Genomic DNA, 24,474 nt, shown 5'->3' with positions numbered 1-24,474 from the left:
TTAATTTAGTGTAAAAATAATGGCTCAATTATTAAAAATAATTATAACAGTATTATTTTTTGGAGCATTAGCATCTGCTTATCAGCAAGAAGATTATGCAGTTCAAGAAAAACGCCAAGATAATAGTGACACTCCATTGGTAACACTTGCTAAAATGACTGGTTCAATGATTAACTTGATGCATTCAGCACCAGGACCAGCGACATCATGGGCATCATTACTTGTTACATCAGTTGTACCATTTGCAAATTATTTATATGCATATGGTGGTAAAGGAGCAATATTATTGAGTCAATCAATATTAGTTATTGTTGTTGGTCTTATTATTACATGGACCATGTGTACAATGACACCATTTTGTACAATTAATTATGGAGCTATTGGTTTTGGAAATCCAAATGGTCCAAGTAAAGTTATGGAGTACAACAAAATGTTCATGTCTCCAGATGGTATCAACTCATTGACAGCAGCTGTTGCTCAAGCCATTGACACTAATGGACCAAGAGTACCAATTCCAAATTACAGTCAAAGTTATTATTAAAATTTAAACAATAATCTAATAAATTTATAATAAATTCTTAAAAAAAAAAAAAAAGAAAAAATTAACTTTCTTTTTTTTTAATTTTTTGATAATTTATAATTTATAAATTATCAATTTTTTTTTGTCATTTTAATTAATTTAAAATTGTAAATAAAAAGTTAATAAAAAAAACAAGGATAAAATTAAAATAAAGCTAATATTTTTACATTTTTTAAATAATTGAAAAATAATATTACAAAAATTTATAAAATTAAAATGATACTTAATATTTATTTTCTAAAAAAAGTATTTACTTTTTTTTTTAACTTTTTTAAAAAATAAATTACAGTGGATTAAAATGAATGAAATAGCATTTTTAAAATCATTTTTCATATATTTTTCAATGACAATAACGAGACTCAACTTGAAGCATTTTCATTTTTCTTTTTTTCGTATTTTCATTGTTCTTTTATTTTTTTTTTTTGATAAAAACAATAAAAGAAAATTTGAAAGGCTATATGAATTAATCTTCCCTATCATCTCGTATGATTTATTGACAACGCTGACGTAATATTTTCAGAATAAATTCATTTTTGTAAGAGGTTTTGCTCGTTCAGTAAACTAAAGCAAAGTACGTACTTATACTGTTAAACCAAGCCCCAAAAAAAAAAAAAAACCAACGCTTCATTGAATAAATTGAATCAACTAAAATAAATCACTCAATTCAAAATATTTATTTATTTTTCATTTATCCTTTTTGTTGGAAAAAAAAAAAAACCATGTCACTGAACATTTAACAATAAAAAAAAAAAAAAATACTTTAGACATTATAAAAAATATATTTCTGTAAAAATAAAAAATGTTAAATCACCTGGAAAAACAGGATCATAAAATTTCAACATACCGTATATTTAGATTCAGCCGATATTAGCACCCTCTGAAAATTTTCAAGAGTCACTATTCTCTCTGCATTATTCATATTTAGAAATATTTCTAGCTCATATAATTTACGATTGTGCATAACCTTTACTATCCCCCAGTATATAAAAATATAAAAATCAAAAATGTAATAGATACATACACGAGTACGCCCATTCACTACGTAGTGTAACATGACAATGAGAATATTTTAAAATCAAAATATCACTGTGATAAGGGGGTGGTATAAAGGGATGATTTGACGATTAATTTACAACCCCCTCTTTATAAATCTCAGCATCATTTATTTTTCAAAATAAAAAAAAAACCAAAAATCTACATGAAAAAAGTAATATAAAAAATACATCATCAAGTTTATGAAAATTTGATAAAGAAAAAATTCATTTGTACAATAAAATAATATAAAATTAAAAGGATAAAAATAAATAATAAATAAATGAATAATTATTTGATGAAAATAAAGTTCTTTTGAATGTGCGGCACGTGGCTTTGACAAATGGTAAATATCCGATGGATTCTTTTTGGAATAAGTGGACCACTCACGTTTTTATCATGTTGCTGATAATGCAAAAGTAAGATGTAGCTAAATGACGTCCAGAAAAAAAAGCAGTAGCCATTGATTTCATTGAGGAAAAAAAAAAAATAATACATAAATAAAGAAGGAAAAAAAAATGCCGAATAAAAGGCAAAAAAAAAAAAAAAAAAGGAAGATTCCCCTTCTGACAAATGACTAACAGTGATTCTCGGTTTGGCGGATATCTACCCAAAAGTCACCAAATCACTGGCACCCCTTGTACAAGCACACGCTTCCACGCTTTCTTTATTTTATTTATTTTTTTTTTTCTACCCTTGTATTTTGCACAGGCCCACTGTACGCTTTTCGCATCACTGAATTTTCAGATTTCATAGAATCATCTTCTATATATTCTCTACAAGTGATGTTATATTTTTAGATAAAAATACAAAAATTGAGGAAGGGGAGAGGGGGGGATTAAAATAACGACAACGACGACGTATAAAAATCACTAACGGAAACGGATACAGGAAGTCAACGACGACATTTTTCTCTACCGATCAAATGTAACCCCTCGATTTTCTAGGGGGTTGTTTTCTACCCCTAAAAGATTTAAGGGTACAAAAAAAAATTTTATTGGATAAATTTTATCTCAAGATTTTTCTTGATTTTTTTTTTAATATTAATTTTTGTATATTGAGAAAATTATGTAATCAGAATATATCTAACCCCTGGGGTCAATTAAATACTCAAACGATACCCATGAAATTCATTTAAATTATAACGACAATTTACTCGCACGCGTCAATTGACACATTTTAATAATTATAAAATTAAATGACAAAAAAAAAACATCAAGCAAACATAACGATAGGGTGATGTAAATTTTTTTTAAAACCACCCAAGAGAATAATTATAATAATCATCATAAAAATTTAAAAAAAAAAAATAAAAACTTTTTTTTATATTAATCTCAAGATTTATTATAAATATTTTTATATATTTATCAAAAAAAAATTTTTGATTAAATTTATTTTTATATTGATATATATTTTTTTAACAAATACAAAGTGTGATAAATATGATTATTGAATGCTTCATAAAATATAACATTTACATTTGTAATTTAATATTCATTTTATAAGATTGGATGTATATATTTATAAATCCCCTATATTCATTACTTCGTGTTAACAGTTGGTACTTGGATTTATACAATATCTATTCTCCCCTTTACAAGTTATTTTGGTGTATATTATGGTATCGTGTGTAATGGCAACCGTGGATTTGTATATATGTCGATGATCTATGATGAGTCTACCAGGGCTAATGCACCGCGCGACCAAATGTTCAACTCGATTTAAATGCCAGGGTTGTTAAGTAACATTACTCTTTTATTTATTTTTTTTTTTTTATTTAACTATTTCTCCCCTTCAATACCCTCACTGCACCCCTTTTAAAATAAACACCTCTCCCTCATCACTTTTTCATCTCTATTGTTAACTGAGGATTTACGCAAGTCGTCAAACAACACCCTCTAAAATCCTGCCTTGTCATTTAATGTATTTTTTTTTTTTTTAGTGTTCTGCCTATTTAGCACCTTAACACCGTTGTGAATATAATTAAATAACTTCAGTAGCGAGACTAATAAATACATGAATGAGATGTCATTTGTTATATTGAAAAGTTTAAATTTAATTAAATTGAATAATTTTGCTGGAAAAAATTTAAATTTTGAATATTTTTTAGTATTTTTTTTTGCAGTTTTTTGGATATTTTAAGTGGAAGCTTTTTTTTTATCTGGCAGATGGATTTGATGATTTAATTTTGATTAAAAATGGTCAATGAAAGAATATATGAAAAATAAAAAAAATTATTATTGATGATGAATCACTTGAATTAAATCAGGAAAGTTAAATATGTTAAATTCTTAATACGAATCCCGAATATTTTAACAGATAATATATATAAAAACATTTGTAAAATGTTTGCAGTTGTACTTGTGTATTTACTGTCAAGTATAATAGTTGACAGAAGGGCATTTTTGGTTTGTGAAATGAAGATTTTGCTGTTGAAAAAAAAATAAAATAAACCATTGACCGTGAGTTATTTACTGACCAAGAAATACGCCCATGGGGGTTCGTTGAATGGAGTGTTGTCCAGAGGGTGAAAAACCGAAAAAAAAAAAAACTATTTTATATATTATCTTTTATAAAATGAACACGAAGATTTAAAAGTAACGAGAGAAAATAAATAGCTGTCTAATGTGTTGTTAATTTGTATTGTATTTTTTTTTTTTAATTTATATTTTTTAAATCAAATTTGGAACTTTAATTAACATTTTATTATAGATATTTAACAAACACAAAGCTAGAAAATTCTGAAAATTTTTGAATCGATAAAGCAAAATTTGGAGATATTTTTTTTAATTTAAAAAGCATTTTAAATTTTATTTTTTTTACTTTAAAAATATATATTGTATTTTAAATAAAAAAATACAAAACTTTTGAGTGAGATATTGGTGACATGGTACCACACAGTACACAAAAGTAAACCAAGAATTTATGAAAGAATGATATCCGGAAATGTCATACTTTTGCCTTGGAAAAAATATATATAAAAAACAAAAAAAAAAATGATAATAAAAATGAAAATAAAAACTACGAAGGATGGGCAATTCACATTTTGTGCAAAAGTTTTTTATCTATCGATGGTGGCAGTGTGGAAATAGAATGGGAAGGTTGAATAAGAGTTTGAATTTGTTGGCTCCAGACAAACTGGCGTCGTCTAGTCGCTTCTCAAAAATTTTGGCAAAACATCTACCAAACTGCCGAGCTAGAACGAGTGTCTAGCTCTTATTATTTTTTATTTTATATATCTCTTAAAAAAAAAAAATATTTCTCTTTCTTTTTCATACATATTTTTTTAAGTACCACCAACAGATGAATACACGAATTGAAATCTCTGTTTTTACATTAACTTCTCTCTAACCCAATTCAAAAAAATACCCACTGATATTTTTATAAAAAAAAATACTCAACAAACATATTTTAAACTTGTAAAAACAAATTTAAATTCACAAAAAAAAAAAAAGTCCATGAAATAGTAAAAAATAAAAATTATTTGAGCAAAAAATTACCAAAATTTTTCTCTTCAATGATTGATATTAAAAAAATGATAAGTCTTACTGTTATATAAAATAAAATAAATTATGATTAAAAGATAAAAATTTGATGTTAATTAGCTCGTACCAACTGCACCAAGTAACCAAGTTTCAATAATAAATTGATCTTTTTTTCGTTTGAAATTGTCATGAATTCAGTAGCTTGGAATAGCTGAAAAAAATAAATAAATTATCTACGTCATTGGGTAATCTAATCTTAAGTTTCTTGAAGATAAAAATCAACTCATTTTCGAAATTGTCTCCCCTTTATTGGTAATAAATAAATACAAAAGAAATAGCAAATATTTTATTTCATCGAAAATTATTCTTCAGCCTGTTTTTATTTTATTTATCTTCTTCATCAGTATATCATCATTATCATTACACAATATCTTTTAGAAAATAAATAAATACAGAATTTTATTTTTCTCTTTTGTCATTACATGGAAAAAGTCTTCTCATTATTTTTTTTTTTCAAAACTACTGTGTATTACGTAGCATTGGCCAAATCGATTTGCGAGTAAACTTTTGTCATTAATACAGTCAGAAATTTTATTGCTACACTTTAATATTGTGTTGGCTCCCTTTGACAACTATATATAAGACGACAATCGTAAAACCAAATTGTCCATTGAAAGTTATTGCTCATCTTTAGATTCCATTTCATCTAAAAATTATATTCAATAAAAAAAATTATTCTCATTAACAAATTAGCTTGTTAAACTTGTTAAACTACTATTTTTAAATAATTGCAATTTTTTTTTAGCTAAAAAAAATATTGTCGTTATTATTTCGGGATAATTTTGTATTTAAAAAATTTTCTCCAGTTCACTCCAGTCAAGCAGATAGCGCAATCTGTTGTCTGAATAAACGAGCTTACTTCTCCGTTGATAAAAATGTATTAAAAAAAAAATTAAAACACACTATACGCATGTGCCTCGATAAAAAAAAAAATAATACAGGCGGTTTATTTGATTGCCAAATAATATTTATTATTTTTTCTCAAAATATAAAATCCGCTTTTTTATTTATAAAAAAAAGAAACACAAATAAAAAATTGGTTTATATACGAAGCTTTGAAACGATGCCAGACGCTTTTTTATTTATTTTTTTTTTTTTGTTTAAGTAAATAGAACACAGCATCATTCAATTTTTATAAAAAATTAAATTTACTAAATTTTACTTCTCGTTAAAACTGTCTAAATTTTCCCAAATTTATTTTACAAAAATAACCTGAAGAAATTGTAAAATTAAATTGATAAATTTTTGTGAAAAAATATTTATAAAAATCGAAAAAAATTATCAATATAAATTTACCATTTATATAATGTTTTTTTTAAATTTCCATGTGTTTTTATTTTTAAAACTATGAATAATAGTATAAACTATAATAAAATTTCATACGGAAAATTTCTACGAATGTGTGGGTTGGCCTGTTTTTGCAATAACCGGGTGTAATAAACCCACGTTTATTTTAACATCTAATACAGGGTAACTGGGTAACTGTAACCCATCAAAAAAAAAAAAAAATAAGAATAAAAAAATGTCATATAGTAAAAGGAGAAAAAAAAAAAAGCCTCCACATGTTTGTTTCACAATCGTGAGTTTTAAACAAGTGCACATACAAATCGCGGGGTATTTAAGAGTATTTCGACCTCGACCGAGGCGCCTACACTCATAACAGCCTTGCCTTTTTTTTTTTCAACTCCACATATTGCATTTTTGCTTATATTATTTTGATAAGACTGTCTCTTTCTTTTACACATTGTTACAAACTCATTTTTTCAAATTTAAAAACACTTGTTCGCTAATGAAAAATTAATTCATCGAATTTTTTTCATTCGACATATTTCCATTCATTTATTGTTATTAATGTTTTTTTTTATTTTTACTATTACTATTTTTGCCTTGAAATATCATCAATGAATTTACCAATATATGTGTAAATTTATTTTTAACATAAATTGTAATTACGAGCCGACAAAACGTGTCCTTTTTTAGAAAATAAATATTCAACTCGGAAGAAATTTTTTTTTACTTTTATTCACATCATGATTGAACCTTGACCATAATAATTTGATATAAAATTTAAAATTAAATTAAAATATAATCCACTGATTTAAAATAAATGTCTTCATTTATAAAGTTTTTTTTTTTTTAAAGTATATTAATATTTCGCAACAACACATGGTCTTATATATCTATTTAAAAATGATTTTTTTTATATCAGCTATTTTTATGCTGTTGATGTTGTTTATGCGATATACTCTGGCTCAAAGATAAGATACGGTATTTCAGTATATAGTGAATTGCATCATTGGGGCCCTATGTATACGTGAGTGTTGTCTGTTAAATTGTATATATGTTTTTTTTTTTTTTTATTTACAAGAGGGGACAAGAGATATGACGATGCCTCGCATGACCAAATTTGGCGCGTTCTTGTCTCAATCGTATTATTATTATGACACCCAAATATATTCTTCATAACTAATTTATAAAATCAAAAAAAAACATTATTTACAAACAAATAAATTAACTCAAATATTTGTGATGTCATTTTCATTAATATTATTTATTTTTTTTAAACTGTTTGTATGTGTCAGTCAATAAATAAAAACAACAAAAAAAAAAAAGATAATTTTGCATATTTAAAAGGATGACGATATCCGTTACTCATTGAAATAATATATTGTATTTCAATGAAGTTAAAATTTAAAAAACTGTCATTTTAATGAAAAAAAAATGTTCAAAATTTAACCGAGATTTATCCGGGTCATCTGGAATAAGGGTAAAAATTTAAAAAAAAAAAATTAAAATATTCCCACGTGATATATCGGAGCTTAAAAATTATATTTTTAGAAAAATATAATGTTTGTTTGGATTGGCTATATTTGCATGTGTTCAGGCAAGAAACATGTCTAAAATTCACCTTAATCATAAATATAATTATAAAAAAATAAAATATAATTTTTGAAATTAAAAAAAATTAATGGATAAATTTTATTTATTAAAAAAAATTTATAAATAAATTTTATAATAAATATTTTATTATGGAGTTTTTTGTTATTATTGTAATTTAATTTTTTTTTTTTGAGTTGAAAGTAGTTGAAATTGTGATTGTTGATTGGTACGTCCCTGAGTTTTACTCAAGTAAAGGAACATTGAAATTGGACTGGCAAGAGAGTCACAAGAGTGTTGTGTTCGAACGAGTGTAAGGTTGTGAGAATAAAAGTGACAAATTGGTTTTTAAAAAACAATAATAAAATATAAATATTATAATAAATAATATCATACATGGATAATTTAAATTGTAAGTTAATTAATATAATATTTCAATTATTTAAATAACATTTTAATGATAAAATTAGAACTTGGTATTATTGATTTTTTTAGAATTGATAGGTAGACAGATGGGCGTGCGCCGCTTTAGCTCATCTCGTCACAAATATCTTACTTTCAACTTCCATATCTGTTGAACGACTATATTTTAATTAACATTCAAATACCCCCATTAATTTCAAATAACAATACAATATTAATAACAAAAATTCAATAATTAAACCAACTTATTAACAGCGTAGCTAATTTTTTTTTTTCTCAACTCTTTCGAGTAAGCTAACCTCCAAACATTTCATCTTAAAAAAAAAAAAACAAATAATAATTTATTATAAATATATAATAAATTAACATTAATCATATATTTTTATTTAAAAATAAAAATGATTCATTGTTAATAACAAATGATTATCATCAAAACAGGATTTCCTTTTTCCTGAAAATTTTAAAAATAACATTCGAAATTTTTTTTTTATTTAAAAATAAAAAATTTTCATGTCAAGGAAATTAATGTACTTTAATAGTAAATATTTTTCTTTATAATATTTTAACCCTTTTTCTAAAAAAAAACAAAAATATTCACATGTCAAAACAATAGAACAGGAAAATAAAAAAATAGTAAAAAAAAAAAAAAAATCAATAAGTGTTGAAGAGGTTAAATGGACTTGTCTCTATTTTATCTAATTTTTTTTTTTTAATTGTACATATATTAGTGACACTTTTCCAATGTCTGTGTGACAAGTAAAGTATGACAATGTAGAAATTTTTTTTTGTTTGCGTATATAAATAAAAATATACATTGCAAATTGTGTTAAGGTGAAATAATATTTTAATGTATGTGTGTATGTCTATAAATTAAATAGTAGATAAATATATTTGACTGTGTGACACACGGAAATGCAACTAGAAAACTGTCCCTTCGTGGTAATTCATTATTGGCATAATTACACAATGCACTCAGATCATTATCTTCAACAAAATTTACTCCAAAAAAAACGAAATAATAAAATTAATAATTCCAATGGAAATTTCAATTCATATTAATTGATAAAAATTATTTTCATTATTTCTAATTGATTGATTTTGTCTTCATTTAAATAATTAGTTGGAAAGAATATTAAAAAAAATTAATTAAATTATTTAATTGGAAAATATTAGTGTGAAAAATAATTATGTAATTTTTTTCGTTTTATCAAATTGTGGTTAATTTATTATTATTTATTATCAATAATACAATAACAATATTGATAAATAATTATTATCTTGATGGATATTAAGAAAATACTTTTTAAATAAAAAAAAAAAAAAATTAGCACGGTGTGTTGAGTGAAACGGAAAGTCAAGTTCCGGTTGATGAAATAATATTATAAATAGCTTCCAAAAAATTTATGTAAAAAAAGGTTTGTCGTTTATTGGTTTCTTCCTTTTTATCTCCGATTTTTACATTTTTTTATTTTTCTATTATTTCCTTTTTTACATTTTTCTTTTGAGGTATTTTTTTTTTTTGAATTAATGATGTTTAAAAAATAGTGGACACACTGTTCGCATGTGTTTAACAAATTTTACGCATGCGTTGAAAAATAACATCTCAATAAATACAAAAAAAAATAAAAAAATAAATAAAAATATTTATTTTATTTATTTAACTATTAACAATATTTTTTTTTTTACTTTTTAAAGCTGTTAAAATTATTTTTCCATTTTTTTTTTTCATAAAGAAAAATTAAAAATACAAAATTTAAATTACAGTTTGATTATTTAATTTTTTTTTCAATTAAATAAATTTTATTTATAAAAAAAAACAGAAGAAAATAGCTTTTAACAGTTTTAACAATAAAAAAAAATGACTATTTATAATTATTATTATTTTAATTTAAAAAAAAAACAAATAATTTAAAAAAAAAAACATAAAAATTTATTTAAAAAATATTTAAATTGATTACAAATATTTTAAAATAATAATTTAGCGAATAATTATTTTGCTGTGTCATATATATATGCACACATTTACACATGAATTATAACAATTGTATCGATTTAGTCATTTATGAGTAAGCAAGCATTTAGCCTCAGTTGCACTTAATCATCCTCCACATATACATTGCAGTTAATTTTAATCTCTGACACATATAACTACGTAGTTGCAACTTAAATTTTTAAAAAAATTTATTATATTTATTTCAATTGAATTGATCAAGCACAATCAATGTCTTTCAACAAATTTCTCTGCACTAAAAAATAAAAAATTCACAATATCAAAAACACAAAAAATGATGAATAATAATTGACCATGAAAATGATGTCATCAAAAATAATGTTGACGGTCAAGAAATAAGTAAAAAAAAAATCATACATTTCAATACCAGATAAATATATTTTTAAAAATTATAAATTATTTATGACCAGATGCTTGTTGCAGAAACACAGTGATTGGTAGCTTGACATTTTACTTGTAAGGGCTAAAAAAAAATAATAAAATTGTAGGGTTTAAATGAGAGAGAAAGAGAAAAAAATAAAGTAAAAGTAAAGAGGGGTTGATGATATCTGATTTTCAAGAGAATTCATCGTCCTCATCTTGCTTTTTCTATATGATTTTTAACTCACTCACTCAGTCATCTCTCACGATACTTGGTTCATGTGTTTTTTTTAAAAAAAAGAGGGTTGAAATTCAAAGCAATTTCATGCAATCATCCAATTCCGTTTGGTCGCACATGGCTTGTACTCTTCTCTCTGGCAATGTCACGTCTTTCATATCTTGATGCAGTAAAATACATACTCTTGCTCTCTTAGTTATTCACTAAAATAAAAAAGGGGGATAACAAGCCAACCTCTTTGCTTTATATATAACTTTGTGTTAATAATAATAGTCAAAAGGTGCACATACATGTACAATTTTGTGCAGCAGTGTCAAACATTTTGTGAGATATATAGACTGGACTAACCTGCTTCCTCTTTCAAAGGAAACAAATGGATTCGTTAACCATCCTCTTATATATACTTCATCACGATACTATCCAGATACTAAATTATATAATTATAATAATTTATATACTTAAATATATCATTAAATTCATATTTTTAATATCAATTATCTTTTTTTTTTTCTATTTATTTATTGGAAAAAAAAATTGAACGATTTTATCAAGAAATTTTTATTTTTAAAAGCTTTTTTGCGGTGTGCTTACTTGATTTTTTTCGAGATTGAATGATGAAGATTAGACGTTATTTGAGGGGTAAATTGTAACTTTATACCAAGATGCATTAAATGAACATTTTTTTTTTTTTTTTTATTCAACCCTCTATTTTAATTGAATCAAGATGGTTTGTTTATTTATTTACTGATGTAGATTTATATGTTAAAGTGGTATTTTTTTTAAATAAAATAATATTATTGTTTTATTTTATTGAAGGTTAAATAATAAAAAAAAAAAATCAATACATGTGGAATAATTTTATGATTATTATTTATATTATGTAATTTAACAACACACCTGGTCATCAAATTACTTTTGTCATTTATTATACGTATAATTTCGCAAGCTTTTAGCTTTGGATCATCGTATGGATCACAAAATTTTCTTTTATTTTGTGGTCCATTCGTTGGGGCCACGTTTAATCCCGTGGACCACCCCTTGTTTGTCTAGTTTTGGGTTACAACTTGGCTAATGGATTATCCTTATTTTTCTCTATATCACTGGCACTTTTCTCATTTTTTTTTTTTTTTATATTTTTTCACTTTTCCCCATCATATACACTTATTTTATTTTTTTTTTCTTTTATAATCTATAAAACTTTGTGTGTATATATCCACATAAACACAATTCATAAAAAAAAAACAATAATAATTATAATGGGACAAGTGATTTTTCTTATATTTATTTAACTTATTAGTTTCAAAATTTTACAAAAGATTCATTGACTAAAAATATTATCAATATATAAAAAAAATAAATTATAATTTAAAACGTTTTAATTATTTAAACAAATTATAAAAAAATTGATAAATACATTTTTTTTAATTCAAAAGATTTTTTTTTATTTTTTATACTTGTGCTTTAATCCAACACTGTAATTTATGTTAAAAAAAAAAATAATTAAAATTTTTTAGACACAATAATAATAGTGTATTACTATAGTCATTATTATTATCATTGATTTTTTTTAGTTTGTAAAAATATTGAGGTAAAATTTGTGGTACAATGAATTTTAATTTATTATTTTTGTCTGTATATATATAAATAGTAACATGTTGTGCGTGTAAAAAGGGGCAAAAATATTATCATTTGATTGAACTGGATTGAGTTGGATTTATGAGCAATATAAATGATTGTCATATCGAAGTACGTGTCTAACGAGACCATTACAAGATTACGCATAACTGTCTGATGAGTACCTTCCTTATTATCATCATCAGTCTTTCTCTTTTATTTATTGTATTAAATTCTTTTTTATTTTTTTTAATTTTTTTGTTGTATTACAAAGTCGTAATGTGGCTTGTTAAATATTTATTTATATTAAATAAATCTTGTTAAATTAACTCAAATAAATTATTAGAAAAAAAAAATATAAATGATAAATTTATTTATTAGTTTGACAATGATTTGTTAAATATATAATTATCACAGGTATATGCGTTTGTTAACAATGTTTGGGCGTCTCTTGTCAAGTGGTGGCTGATGCTGAGGCAAAAGAGGAGAAATATATATATCAAAGGCGCCAAAGCGTCGCGGCGCCACCCCTGGCGTCCGCCACATTGACGCCATACTCACCCCTTTCTTTATTTTGCCATTTTTTTTTTTATCCAGCATCCATTTTCAACCCTCTCTTAACTTTGTCTACTCTTCTATACTTTCTATACATCGTTTCACAAAATCTCTTGTCTTTTACGACACATTTTTTTTTCAACTTAAATTTTGCATTTTTTTTTGATTTCAGGTAATACTAGTTGAGGGATCAATTGAGCAAGGTGATCAGCAAATTTTTTTTTTTTTACATCAATTTATTTGATAAAAACCGACAAGGAAAAAGAAAAAAAAAAAAATAATTTTTTTTGTTTTTTAAACTGTGAGTAAATATTTTTTTATTAATTTTTTTTTTGTTAATTAAATTATCTGGCTGATTTTTTGAATATATATATAATTTTAAGAGGAAAAAATAAAATGACATAATGATGTCATTGAAATATAGATATAAAGGCAAAAAAAAAAATATATATTTTTCCTTGTTTTTATGTTTATTTTTTATTTGTTGATAAAAAGAGGCTGAAATGAGTGAGTCATATTGTGAATGATAAAATCATACAACCCCCTCTTCTTGAATGGTTTCATGAGGCACGAGCCAGTCATAAAATTGTCTCTTTTATACGATATATAAAACATAAATCCTTCCCTATTTATTACTTCCAAATTTTCAAGTACCACATCTTAAAAATTATTATTATATATGAAATTCAACAAAATGCAATGTATATAACCAATATGAGAAAATATTTTTGCGTCGTCAAGCCACTAAACATAACACTTAATTGCGACAAATATAGACCGTTAAATTTGAATAGGCATGCAATGATGAAGTGAGAAAATTTACAATCTTTCTCATTTTAAAACAACCCTACAAATTTAATATATAGACAAGTTGAATTGTTTGGAATTAAAAAGGGAGAATATATTTTCACATTGAAATATACATTAAACCCATTATTATTATTATTAAAATATTTTAAGGGTTATAATATTCTTGAATTTTACATTTTCAATATAATAATAAATATTTAATGAAAAAATTTTTTTATTAATACAAATTAATAGTAAAATTTAAAAAATAATTTTATATGAAAAAAATAGGAATAATCATGACTATTTTTCAAAGCTTGAATGTGTCTCATTGCTTGGTGTCCAGATGACGCTCGTAAATTCAATACGTTCGATAAAATAGATAAGATCTTTTGTGCAATTTCACAAATATATCAAGAGTTCATTTTAACTTCATTTTAACTAAGTGAATATAACGACATATACACCAGGCATCATCAAACATAAATAAATATAAAAGTTTAAAAAATTTTTATCGACAATATTAAACAGACAAAAGTATTTCAAATATCCCCTTCAAAAAAAAAAAAAAAATAGAAATAGCTAAACCCCACACGTATTTATTTTTATCATTTTTATCTTTAATTGTAATCTACTCATCAGAAAATAGCAACATCTGTTCATTGACTTGACAAAATGTGTGTGTTTTGATGAGCATATAATTTTTGATTTAAATAAATATATATTTAAAATAAATAAATTATATAATTATATTTAAATAAGTAGTCAAAGTTACGTAATAACTTTGATAGATAAATATCAAAGTGGGATATTGTTTGTGGCCAATCAGAGCTCAGACTGTTTGGCGCCAATCGTATGAGCTTTCTCGGAGCCAGGATGTAACAAACAATCTAACTTATTCTATTCTCCCAAAACCATCTTAACATTATTTATTTTTTTATGTTTTTTTTTTTTCACTGTACTACTTCCGTTTTTTTAAAAAAATACACCCTCTAGCTCCTTCAACCCCTTTAACCCCTGAATTGTGCCAGTGTATTGGAGGTCAAATGAGCTTTACGTTGTGCTTTAATTTTCTATATGTTTATCCTCAAATTTTCAACTTTTTTTTTTTTTTTTGAATTAATGAAAAACCTTTTGACCTTTATCTTTTCATCTTTTGTATATTCATCCATATTTCATCCCCGTTTCACATCAATAATCATGAGGTATTATTATGAATTTTATTTTTTAATTATTTCACGAAAATATGTAATTATATTTTCATATCGGTGAATAATTTTGCAGAAACATTATCTCAAAGAAACTCAAGAAACAAATTTTTTTAGAATCAAACATGCGTATTGTTGTGGTCAAGCCACATTTAGATTGTCAATTTAAAAATTATTAAGAGCTTTTTTTTTCATATAATTTTTTTTTGATTATTGGTTGTGAATTTATTGAAGGGTTGTTTAGTAAAAAAAAATATGTCATTATATGATTGTAAAATATTGTTAATGATTTTATTTTTTTGAACTTTTAACTGCAGTCATTTTGGATAAATCACAATTCTCTGCGTTTGACAGTTGTCAACAACTGCAGCATGCAATTTTTATATTAATTATATATTATCATTATATAATACAAATAATTAAATTATAAAATTTGCAATTTTATTAAATATTTAATTATCATTTAATTAATTTAAAAAAAAAAATTTAAATACATTTATTCATATACGATAAATTTTTGAGAGTACGAAAAAAATTAATTACATTGTCATTTTGATTAATCTGTTCGATGATGAAATTGATTGACACTCAATGTCAACTTGACAATTTTATTTATCAAAAAAATAAAAAATTTATTTATCCCTTGTTTGATGATTAGATTTTGAATTGAGCTTGATTAATCAACATGAAATTTTCATGTTAAAAGAATAGTTGTATATGTTTTATAAAAAAAAAAAAATCAACCTTTATGACGAAGCACACGGCATGATGCCACGAAATCCCCCTCAAATATCCGGGGGAAAATACTGCTGCATAAATTCCCGGTACATCTCAATTCACCCCCAATGGTGACCATTTCTTTACACGTCGTGACTCGTGAGTGACATCTTGTACTCTCACAACCCTCTTTTTTTTTTTCTTTCATTTTTCTTTCATTTTTTTTTTTTATCAGTGAGCTGTTATTTTGATAGTGTCTTTTCCATTTTCTGGATATTGTCAACTCTATCACACACTGCTGGATATTTTTTTTTCTAAATATATCCAGCAGTGCGTTAAGCACCCTTTTTCCTTCGAAAATCATCCCTTCAATTTTTATTTATTAACTAATTTTTATTTCATTTGATTTGATATTTATTTTTTTCCTCATTTGGTAGAATGATTTTCAAATTTTCAAAGTAACTATTTGGCTTGAATATTTAAAATCAAATTGTATATTTTGCGGATATAATTTTAATTTTTTTTAGAGAATGAAAATGTTCTTTTTTTTTTTTGAGGAAAAGTAGGGATAATTTTGATAATATGATAGTGGGGTTGAATATAGCAACGTATTTATTTTTAAAAGAAGGGGATGATCACCAATGGGGGTAGTTTCGGCGCGCGCAAATAGGACAAATTCACGGCTGGGTGTCGCGGGTTTTCTCATAGATGCATCACTTCTTTGGCGACAGCCTTCGGGGTAACATCCTCGTTCTCTCTATCCTTATATTTCTCTATCCCTTTAATTTCCTATTACAAATATTTTTATTTTTTTCCATCATTCCATTATCATACTTTGAATTTTGTCGGTTGTACAATTATTTTTATTTTTTCCTTCCTCAGTCTTCAATTGGTCCTTGATATTGTTCTTCATTTTTTAATTTTTTATACAATAATTATTTTAAAAATTTTATTAAATATATTTTGTAATTTTTTTTCGTTCCATTATTAACTTTTTTTTTTTTTTTTACATCAATTTGTGCCTCGAAATATTTCGGTATCGGTTGTCGTGATCGTTGTGCCTTATAACTGCCGTCCAAACGTACATTCAGGTTGGTGCCAAAACAAATATTTAAAATTTTTTTATTATATAGTTTTGAAATTTTAAATATTATTTTTTTATTTTTTCATCGATGATTTTTAAATTTCCCGCGTTATTTTTTAACGTGTTAATTTATATTTAGTTTATAATTTTTTATTGTATTTTTAACTATGATGCCTTATTCTGTTTAAGTCACCCAGTAGCCTTGTAATTTTTTTATCTAAACTGATAAAAAATTATATTTTTATTTTTTCATTTCAAGTTTATATTTATATATAAATATTTTATTGTCTTTTTTTCATTCCCCTTGCCTCTCATACACCTTGTGTGCCTTTTTATAATAAAAAATTATTTTTCTAATACCTTTTTTTTTTACCGGTATAAATCCGTCCTAATTTTTTACATTCCTGAGAGTTCGATTAGTAAAAAAAAAACAAGTCAATATAAAAATCAAATAACCTCGACAATAAAATCTTGATAAAAAATATTTAAAAATCAAAAAAAAAAAAACTGTGAAGCTGAAAATCTTTGAATCATCATGATGAATAAAAATTGGTAAGTCATTATTAAATTTTTCAATGTTGTTTTTTTGTTTGTTAAAAGTGTAGCTTAATTAATGATAAATTACTAAAAAAAAAAGATAAAAAAAAATATATATAATAGGTATACTAGAGAGTTAAAAACAAAAAATCCTTAAATGAATAAAAAAAGAAAAGGAAAAAGTTGAAAGGTTGGATTAGGTATTTGTAACGAGTTTGCTACGATTAGAGGGTATCTCTTGTGTGGCCAATAAATTAGGCTCAATTGTCCCTAACAAGGGGTCTTGTTTGTACTTCTCAATTTGGCTTGCTTCGAAATTTACTATAGGGTGCTAAAAGATGATCAAAAAAGTAAAAAAAAAAAAAACGATATAAATAAATACGAGAAAATAATTGAGGTATATATGAGACAATTAGATAGGGGAATAGAGTAATCAAATATGATGAGTGGTTTTTAGATTTTGAAATTGAATATCATAATTGTAGTGTTAATTTACTGATTGAGGGTTTTATGGTGTTAAAATATATACAATTTGATATACAACACACCAATTTAATGATATATAATTAAATTATTTTTATCAAATAATTGTTTGAATATTTTATTTGTTTTTTAAAAATGAAAATTATTAGTTGGCTGGTTATTTATTTATGTATTTTATTGTGAATTGTAAGGGTTGATAAAATTGAATAACTGAAATGGTTGCAAAATGAGGGTAAATAGTGTTATCCAGTCACGCTATCAATCTAAACCAATGGTTGGTATATCCGATTTCCTTGACTGCCCCAACACTTGCACAAATATATTTACTCAAATATATTCATGCAAACACACACAGATAAAGAAAACCGCGAAAATACTTTACGCAAAGGGATTTTCAATTGGCTCAATCTCATTTTTTTTTATTTTTTTTTCTCATGTTTTCCCCATGAGAAATGAGCCGGAAATAATATGCCAGATTTACTAAAAGTACTTTTCTTTAAATTATCGTAAATAAATTTTAAAAAAATTTGACAAATAAAATGTATATTTTTTAAAATAAATAATAATAAAAAATATTTAAATATAAATTTTCTTCTATTTTTATTAAATAAATAAAGGTAAAATATTAAAAAAAAAAAAAGAAAATAAATTTGATAAATGATAGAAAAATTGTGTACTAAAAGATTTTTTGAATGAATTTTTGATTGAGGACTTTGGATATACAGAATTATTAAATAAAATAATAAAAAAAAAAGTGATTTTTTTATTAAGATCGGGTTACTGGGGCAGTTGTGCGCAGAAGCCTGGGCATTTTGACTCGATTTTACCAATTCTCTACCCTCTTTTCATTTTGCTTTTCATCCCCTAGTCTCTTTCTCACAAACTTTGTACACTTTGGATATGTTTTTTCTCTGTTAAACTTCCCCTTTCCCTGTTTTGCTTTTTTTTTTTTCTTTTTTTTTTCCCGACAACCATCAGGTTATACCCTCGGACGGTCGCGCAACCCCAAAAACAAGGGGTGGTTCCCTGATATTTCTCTCAGTTACGATTCGGGCTTCGACCAGACTCGATGCCACTCGTATCCAAGCTTCATCACCATCATCATTGTTAATATCAAACAGTGCTACGATAAATATTTTTAAAATTCAGTGATACAAAGTAACAATTAAATAAAGTGATTTTTTTAAAAATTATTTTAATCGTTTAAATGAATTACTACAGTATTTATTCAATAATTCAATTGAATTTAGTGAAAATTAAAAATTATCTATTTGAAGTAACTTGACATTTTCAAATTATTAAAATTTTAAATACAAAAATATACAAAAAGCTTTTAAATTTAATTAAAGTGTAATTAAATATTTTCAATATTGATAAAATTATTTCGTTGGATATATTTAAAATTTTCATCATTGTTTATAACTATTGTTTACAAAATGAAGGACAGTTTATGCTGTACTTTTGTTGGCATTGTAAATTATATTTCATACAAAAAGTTTAAATATATAAAAAGACGTCATAATGCTGAAGAAACATCAAGCATCAATCACGGGTAAAAATAGCTAAATAAATTACAAATAATACATACATATAAATTACATAAATAAAAAAAAAGTTTAAGTATTGTATAATAAAGTACAACAGTATATAAATTCACTCAATGAAACTTTTAAAACAATTTTTTTTTTATTTTCTCTTAACGGTCTATAAACTTTGATACTTTGGAATTTCTGAGGTTGCAAAAGAGTAACTATATATGGGGATGTTAAAAATGTAAGGTAGTTTAAATCTGTCAACTACTAAATCAGTAAAAAAAAAAAAAAAATAATAAAAAATATGACTTACTCAGTAGTACACTTGTCATAAACTTGATAATAATTTTTTTTTTTACCCTTGTAATATTTAAAAATAAAAAAGAAATATTCTGCAAGCTTTATTGTTTGATAAAAAATATTAATATATTCTCTTGAACAATTTAAATATATTATTTTACATCTTAAACATGTTATTTATATTTTTTATATATGAATTTGATTTAACAGATGAATGAACGTTGTGTTTATACGTCCTAGATTAATCACAATACACTTATCAATCGATCATAATGTCGATGAAGGCTATAAGAAAAAGAGAGAGGGATGATAATGATGATTATGATGAAGGGTGAGAATATCATAGAATACATAACGCATAAATATATCCCTCTCTTAAAATTTTAGTCTCGTCATTCAGGCGTATATAATCTTGTCTTCAAGGGGCCACTGACTAATATAATAGACAAGGGATGAAGAGAAGAGGGGCTAAAGCGTGAGAGCAATCAATGACAACGATTAATCTGGCGTCATTGAACTGAAATTCAACGCCTATTTTCAAATAAAATTTATCCATATTTATTTATCAATTTATTGTTTTTTTATTTAGTTTATTATTTTATTAATTTATTAGTTATTATAAACTCAATAAATTTATTTTATTTTTAAATAAAAATGTTTTTAATTTAAAAAGAAAAAAAGGTAAATTGGATTAATGAGTAATACATTTAGTAGGGGTTTTATTTTATTATTATTATTTTTTTTTTTTGTGATTAAATTAATGAGGAAATGGGTCAAATAAAAGGTGAGAAAAGGCGTGGATTTTGTAGATAGTTTTAGGAGGGTAGTATTCTGTGGACACAAGAGAGACGATGAAACTTCCCAGTGATTTAATTTCCCACTAGAATACCGCATTACTTGTGTTATCACACATCCATGGCTATCCTTCTTCTATTTTTTTTTTTTTTTTATAATTTTCCTTTTTTTTTTTTAACTCACGTTTGTCATTTTCACCCAGCCCATCTAGCTAACCGGGGCTATAAATTATTTTTGCATATATAAATTTTATTTTTCCACCAAAATATTTGTAGAAAATTTGGTCATACTTGGAGATTATCAATAATAAATCAACATCATCCATACGTTAACATATTTTTTGACCCTCTTGTTCAATTTTCGTTTAAATTAAATTTTATATATTTGCAAACGATGAATCGATTTGATGTTGAGGTGACCACGTAACAATTGGGTAAAAAAAAAAAAGAAATTTATATATATAAAAAAAAAATTGAATATATAGAATGAGGAGGGGTATGATGGAGGTGAAAAGAGAAAACGAGATGAAAATAGGGATCGGTTGTGCTTGAGTTTGACACAGTAAGAGCAGGGGTTGCCTGGCAACTGTAAGGGTGGCTTGAAGTAGTTTCCATTGGCGTGGATACTTGCACAAAATTTATACTCGTGATGGTTTGTGTCAGAGGCACCTTTATATATCATCTACCTCATTCCTTCTTATCGCTACATCAAAATCTATGAGTGTCAACGACTCAAACAACGTCTCAGTCTCTGTATAACTGGTCATCTTTTTTTTCTTCTCTTACTTTATCTTTGACGCAAAAAAAAAATGTGTTTAAATCATTTCAACTCTTTTTCTTTTTTTCCTTGTCACGAAAGAAAAAGTTACTTTATCATTTTCCATTAGTTGTATTCTCTCTTTTTTTTTTTCAAGCTCTTATTATTGTGAGCCACAAAAAAAAAGAAATGGAAAAGACTGCCCATCAAATTCTCGTAATTATTAACAATTAAATTCGTGACAAAATACTAAAATTGAGGATAATTATATTGTATATATTTATTTTAAAAGTCACCCTTCTTCTTGAGAAATAAAAAAATAAAAACCTTCTTTTATATATATAAATTAATATATTAAGTAAGTTAAAAGTAAATAAATGAAATAAAAAGAGAAAAAGAGATAATAAAATAAGAATATTCTTGAAAAAGTATTTGACAAAAATTTCATCCCTCTAATGGTGAGAGTTATTTCCTGAAAAACCTTTCTGGACACTTGGGATTATTTTTATTTTTCTCCTTTTTGTGTAATTTTATTTTCCTATTTTAATTAGAGAAAGAAGCAACACACACAAACAGGAACTCAATTTAAATTTATTTGAAATATATTTTTTTTTTATTTTGTCGTTGTTGTCTGGACGTATTTTATTTTTTTTTATTTTTATGGGAATAGTTATGCAAATGTCTGGACCACTTGAAAGTGAGGTAATGAAAGTGACTTGAAAATTTACTCATGTTGATAGTTGGATCGGTAAAAGCACGTGACTATGCATACAAATTGTTTATTTAAAAAAAAAAAATACGATAATAATGTTAATAAAAATAGATAAAAAATATATATGTATTGAAGAAAATTTTATGGGGTGGTGGGTGAATGGTAAACGACTTAATTGGCAGTCAGAAAAGACAATTTATTTTTATTAGTACATCGACCCCCGGTGGCCACAAAACTACGTCCCTGGAAGCCTGACTGTCGTTTTCCCCATGTCTATTTTTTTATTTTTTTTTTTTATCTTGTTGTATATATATATATGCACAGCTGTGTCAGACTTGTGGGGAAATTTTAAACAGGGTATATATGCACCCAACAAGATCGATATATAGATGCAGAAGTCCCAGAAATGCTTAAACATTTTTTTTTTTAAATTTTCAATTCAGTCTATATTTACCACTCGACACTTATATATAAAATTTATTTAAAGACTATATTTAATATTTTTCAATTGCTCATTTATCAGCCAGATAAAAAATTAATTTAATCAAGTGATTTTAAATTGATTTATATATAATTTATTATGTTTTTTTTTAGTCAAGTTATTCAAGAGATTTTTGGATATAAAAAAATACACCATCAACAATTACAATGGCAACACTTTCATTACGTATCTCCATACCGGAGAAAAATGCAACCAAAATGATGCAATTTGATCCACAAACATCGGTTTATGATGCATGTAAAATTATCAGGGAAAAACTTGCCGAGGCCAGCAACATGGGACAACGTGAGTACCATATTATTATAAAATAATTGAGTTGATAATTATTGTATTTTATAAATTTTTTGTTTATACAATATACAGCACATGATTATGGTATATTTTTGTCCGATGATGACGCAAAAAAGGGAGTTTGGCTGGAACCAGGCAGAAGTTTAGATTACTACATACTTCGTAATGGTGATTTATTGGAGTATCGTCGTAAACTACGTACCCTTAGAGTCAAAATGTTGGATGGAACATTAAAAACTTTATTAGTTGATGATAGTCAACCAGTTGCTAATCTCATGGTTGTTATTTGTACAAAAATTGGTATTACAAATCATGATGAATATTCACTTGTACGTGAATATATTGATGAAGATAATGAAAATCAAAAACCTGGTAATTTTGGTACGTTAACATTAAAACGTAAAAAAGATGAAAAAGGTGAAAGAGATGCTAAAATGGATCAGTTAAGAAAAAAACTTAAAACAGATGATGAAGTTAATTGGATTGATCCAAGTAAAACATTAAGAGAACAAGGAATTGATGAGACTGAAACAGTTTTATTACGTCGTAAATATTTTTTTTCTGATCAAAATATTGATAGTCGTGATCCAGTACAATTGTCATTATTATATGTACAAGCACGTGATGCAATTGTTGATGGTACACATCCAGTAACACAAGAAAAAGCATGTATATTTGCTGGTATACAATGTCAAATACAATTTGGTGATTATAAAGAAGATAAACATAAATCTGGTTTTTTAGATTTAAAAGAATTTTTACCACAATCATATTCAAAAGTTAAAGGAATTGAAAAAAAAGTATTTGCTGAACATAAAAAACATACTGGTTTATCAGAACTTGATGCTAAAGTTGTTTATACTAAAACAGCAAGATCATTAAGTACATATGGTGTTACATTTTTTTTAGTTAAAGAAAAAATGATGGGTAAAAATAAATTAGCACCACGTTTATTAGGTGTTACTAAAGATTCTGTATTAAGATTAGATGAAAGAACTAAAGAAATATTAAAAACATGGCCATTAACAACTGTTAGACGTTGGGGTGCATCACCAAATACATTTACACTTGATTTTGGTGATTATTCTGATCAATATTATTGTGTACAAACAACTGAAGCTGAACAAATATTACAATTAATATCTGGTTATATTGATATTATATTAAAAAAACAAAAAGCTAAAGATCATTTTGGTATTGAAGGAGAGGAAGGATCAACAATGGTTGAAGACAGTGTATCACCACTCAAGTAAGTCAATCATCACATCTATCTTATCTCAATTTATTATTTTATTTACACCTTTCAATTTGAATTTATTACTTGTTGATGTTACTATACATATTCAACTGTAAATTAACACTTGATTAGATTAATTATTTTTATAACAACAATTGTCAATGAAACTCATTAGAGTTTCGTCTAAATAATATCATTAAACATGGAAGATTTTTTAAATACTAAACATGAAAATTATTTAAAGAAAAAAAAGTTAATTTATTAATTTTTTGTTTAGTTAAATATTATTTATACTT

The 24,474-nt window shown here is 25.0% G+C and overlaps 1 protein-coding gene across 6 annotated transcripts in view; it reads left to right on the top strand.

Annotated features, from left to right (window-relative positions):
* The first annotated feature begins 8,276 nt into the window (after positions 1-8,276).
* The window catches only part of LOC122849823 (talin-2), a 25,568-nt gene continuing 9,370 nt past the window's right edge, over positions 8,277-24,474 (top strand). The window contains exons 1-4 of one of the 6 annotated variants that reach the window (XM_044148657.1): positions 8,277-8,446; positions 13,408-13,536; positions 22,743-22,935; positions 23,014-24,190. In XM_044148657.1, coding sequence (XP_044004592.1) covers positions 22,797-22,935; positions 23,014-24,190 — 1,316 coding nt within the window. In that variant the 5' untranslated portion in view covers positions 8,277-8,446; positions 13,408-13,536; positions 22,743-22,796. Of the gene's footprint in view, positions 8,447-13,407; positions 13,537-16,662; positions 17,586-19,093; positions 19,606-22,742; positions 22,936-23,013; positions 24,191-24,474 lie in introns of those variants that run through there. The other 5 variants (XM_044148652.1, XM_044148656.1, XM_044148655.1 and 2 more) reach the window with 5 other exon arrangements.

Source organism: Aphidius gifuensis, linkage group LG2 (genome assembly GCF_014905175.1).
Source record: "Aphidius gifuensis isolate YNYX2018 linkage group LG2, ASM1490517v1, whole genome shotgun sequence".
Classification (NCBI taxonomy): Eukaryota; Metazoa; Arthropoda; class Insecta; order Hymenoptera; family Braconidae; genus Aphidius; species Aphidius gifuensis.
This window is presented reverse-complemented; position numbering and strand designations above follow the sequence as displayed.